Raw genomic sequence first — 3,144 nt, forward strand, 5'->3', positions numbered from 1 at the left:
TGACCCCGGACCTGGAAACGCTCTGTTACAAAGAGAGATTGGAATGACTGGGATTGTTACTGTAGAGAGGTGGTGTGAGAAGTCTATAAAATAACGACTGGCCGAGATCAGTGGGATCGTGCCTGGCGGTGCTCCCTGACTCATAACACAAGGGGCTAGTCCATGAAATTAAATGGTGGGACGTTCCAAACTGATCCGAGGAAATACAGTCCCACAATGTGCGATTGGACTGTGGAACTCTCTGCCACAGGAGGTTGCTGAGGCCAGGGCCTGAGGAAGATTCAGAGAGGAGGTTTATGTAGGTACCAAGAATACCCAGGTAGAGCCCTGGGCGGGACTGTTGTATGGCAGCGGGGGCCGCGGGATCCCAGCCCCGCAGCAGGGCTCTGCACTAGTCCCGCGCAGGGTGCTACACCCAGGAATGTTTTCAGTCCTGGCACCACCTGTGTGGCAGGGATGTGAAAGCCGCTGCTGGTCCCTGCCTGCTGGGGTTGGGATGAGACTCCAGGAGGGGCCGGTCACCCCAGATCTGCGGCGGTGGGGCTCCCGCAGGTGCTGTTGGGCAGGGCGCTGGGCTGGCCTCGGGGCTGACCCGCTGTGACCATTCCTCCATCTCCAGGGGCTGCTGACCTTCAGCTACATCGTGCTGCTGGCGCGGGTCGGGGAGCGGGTGGCCGGCAGCATGCGCAAGACCCTCTTCGCATCCCTGCTGCGGTAAATCCTCCCGCTCGGGGGGGATGGGGGGGTGATGCCTACAGAGGAAAGGGCAGGAGTGGGCGTGGGGGGGGCTGGGGACAATGGCTGCAGTGGGGGGGGTATGTTTGGGGAGCAAGGGGTGGGGGAATGACTGGGGTTGCTTGGGAGGAAGGGGGTGTGGGGTGGTTAGGGGGGCTGGAGGGGTGGGAGGGGTTGGAGGCAGCAGCTCCTGCAGGCCCTGCCCCCCAGCCCCTGTCTCCCCCCCACAGGCAGGACGTGGCGTTCTTTGATGCCAACCGGACAGGGCAGCTGGTGAATCGGCTCACGACCGACATCCAGGAGTTCAAATCCTCCTTCAAACTCGTCATCTCCCAGGTGAGGCCAATCTGAGCAGCCCTGGGTGTCCCCCCCCCCCCGGGCAGCCCCGTCCTCTCCCAGCCACCCTGGGTGCTGAGTGCCCATGTGAGCCCCACCCTTGGCCTCTCCTGGCACTGCTGGGAGGGCCTGGGGGCCACGTGGGATCCCGCTGACTGAGTCTCTGCCTCCAGGGCCTGCGCAGCGTCACGCAGATTGTGGGCTGCTTCGCCTCGCTCTACCTGCTCTCGCCCAAGCTGACCGGGCTCCTGCTGGTGGTGATGCCCAGCCTGGTGGGCGCCGGCGCCCTGATTGGTTCCGTCCTGCGCAGCCTATCCCGCCAGGCCCAGGAACAGGTAACACCCCCTGTGACGTGTTCAGTCACAGAGACCCCCTTGGGACTATCACTTGACGTGCTGAAGTTACCTCTGAGCCCGTTTTCCCTGCTAGCTCAGGACTCCAGAACCCTGCCTTGTGGAGCCAGACACGCTAGCCTGCTACAACCCAGACCCAGGGTCTGGGCAACGCCCCCAAAGCTGCAGGCTTAACTGAAAACAGCTTAGCCTGTCTGTCTCCAGCACCCAGACACCCAGCTCCCAATGGGATCTAAATCCCAAATAAATCCGTTTTACTCTGCATAAAGCTTATCCAGGGTAAGCTCATAAATTGTCTGCCCTCTATAACGCTGAAATGCACAGCTGTTTGCTCCCCCAGGTATTAATCACTTACTCTGGGTTTAATATTAAACAAGTGATTTTATTAAGTATAAAAAGTAGGATTTAAGTGGTCTCAAGTAATAACAGACAGAACAAAGTAAATTACCAAGCAAAATAAACCAAAACACGCAAGTCTAAGCCTAATACGTTAAGAAACTGTTTACAGGTAAATCTCACCCTCGGAGATGTTCCAATAAGCTGCTTTCACAGACTAGACTCCTTCCTAGTCTGGGCCCAATCCTTTCCCCTGGTACAGACCTTGTTAGTTCCAGCAGACATGTTAGGTCGAAACTAGGGGTGTTCTCATGACTGGCAGCCCCCTTTGTTCTGTTCCACCCCCTTTTATAGCTTTGGCCCAAGGTGGGAATCTTTTGTCTCTCTGGGTCCCCACCCCTCCTTCTAAATGGAAAAGTACCAGATTTAAGATAGATTCCAGTATCATGTGACATGGTCACATGTCCTGTGAGACCTTATTTTTCATTACCCACGGGCTGGCCCATGCGTACACAGGAAGGCTTGCAGGTAAATAAACCATCTACAACCAATGGTCCTAGTCAATGGGAGCCATCAAGATTCCAAACCACCATTAATGGCCCACACTTTGCATAATTACAATAGGACCCCAGAGTAATACTACATATTTCTAGCTTCAGATACAAGAATCCTAGAAGATTAGGGTTGGAAGAGACCTCAGGAGGTATCTAGTCCAATCCCCTACATACATACAAATAGGAGGAATGTATTCAGTAGGTAATAACCTTTGTAATGATACCTTACGAGACCTTTTCCATAAAGCATATTCCAGTTACATCGTATTCCCACTCATAAGCATATTTCCATAAAACATTATGGAGTGCAACGTCACACACACACACACACACACACCCCGCCACCACCAGGCCCAGGGGCCGGTAACACCCCCCACCAGGCCCAGGAGCAGGTAACATACAGCCCCCAGCCCCGCCAGGCGCACACGGTGGCTGTGCATTTGTGGGTCCCCGGTATGGAGGGAGCGTCGAGGGGGCAGGTGCCCCGGCCATGGCGCCTCCTGCCCCATCAGCCAGCCGGGCAGGTGGTGCCCGCAGAGCAAGGTGGCCTGTGACTGTCTCTGCAGGTGGCCAAGGCCACGGGGGTGGCAGACGAGGCGCTGGGAAACGTGCGGACCGTGCGGGCCTTTGCCATGGAGGACAGAGAGGTGGCGTAAGTACCGGGCAGTGGCTTTGTCCCCACCCTGCCCCACTTCCGCCAGCCCCACGCACACATGCTCCCTGCTGCCCAAACCCCAAAGCTGGGACCTTGTACCTTGTTCCTTCCCATCTGGGCCCACTTCCTGCCCCCCAGCCTGGCACCAGGGGGCGCTGTGCAGGGGGGGTGCCAC

The 3,144-nt window shown here is 57.1% G+C and overlaps 1 protein-coding gene across 1 annotated transcript in view; it reads left to right on the forward strand.

Moving 5' to 3' along the window:
* Positions 1–619: 619 nt before the first annotated feature.
* The window catches only part of ABCB8 (ATP binding cassette subfamily B member 8), a gene marked incomplete at its 5' end in the record, with an annotated part of 8,653 nt that continues 6,128 nt past the window's right edge, over positions 620–3,144 (forward strand). The window contains 4 exons of the mRNA XM_026646260.2: positions 620–714; positions 966–1,071; positions 1,245–1,406; positions 2,881–2,966. Coding sequence (XP_026502045.1) covers positions 620–714; positions 966–1,071; positions 1,245–1,406; positions 2,881–2,966 — 449 coding nt within the window. The remainder of the gene's footprint in view (positions 715–965; positions 1,072–1,244; positions 1,407–2,880; positions 2,967–3,144) is intronic.

Source organism: Terrapene carolina, unplaced genomic scaffold (genome assembly GCF_002925995.2).
Source record: "Terrapene carolina triunguis isolate 2854851 unplaced genomic scaffold, T_m_triunguis-2.0 Scaffold34623, whole genome shotgun sequence".
NCBI classification, from domain to species: Eukaryota; Metazoa; Chordata; order Testudines; family Emydidae; genus Terrapene; species Terrapene triunguis.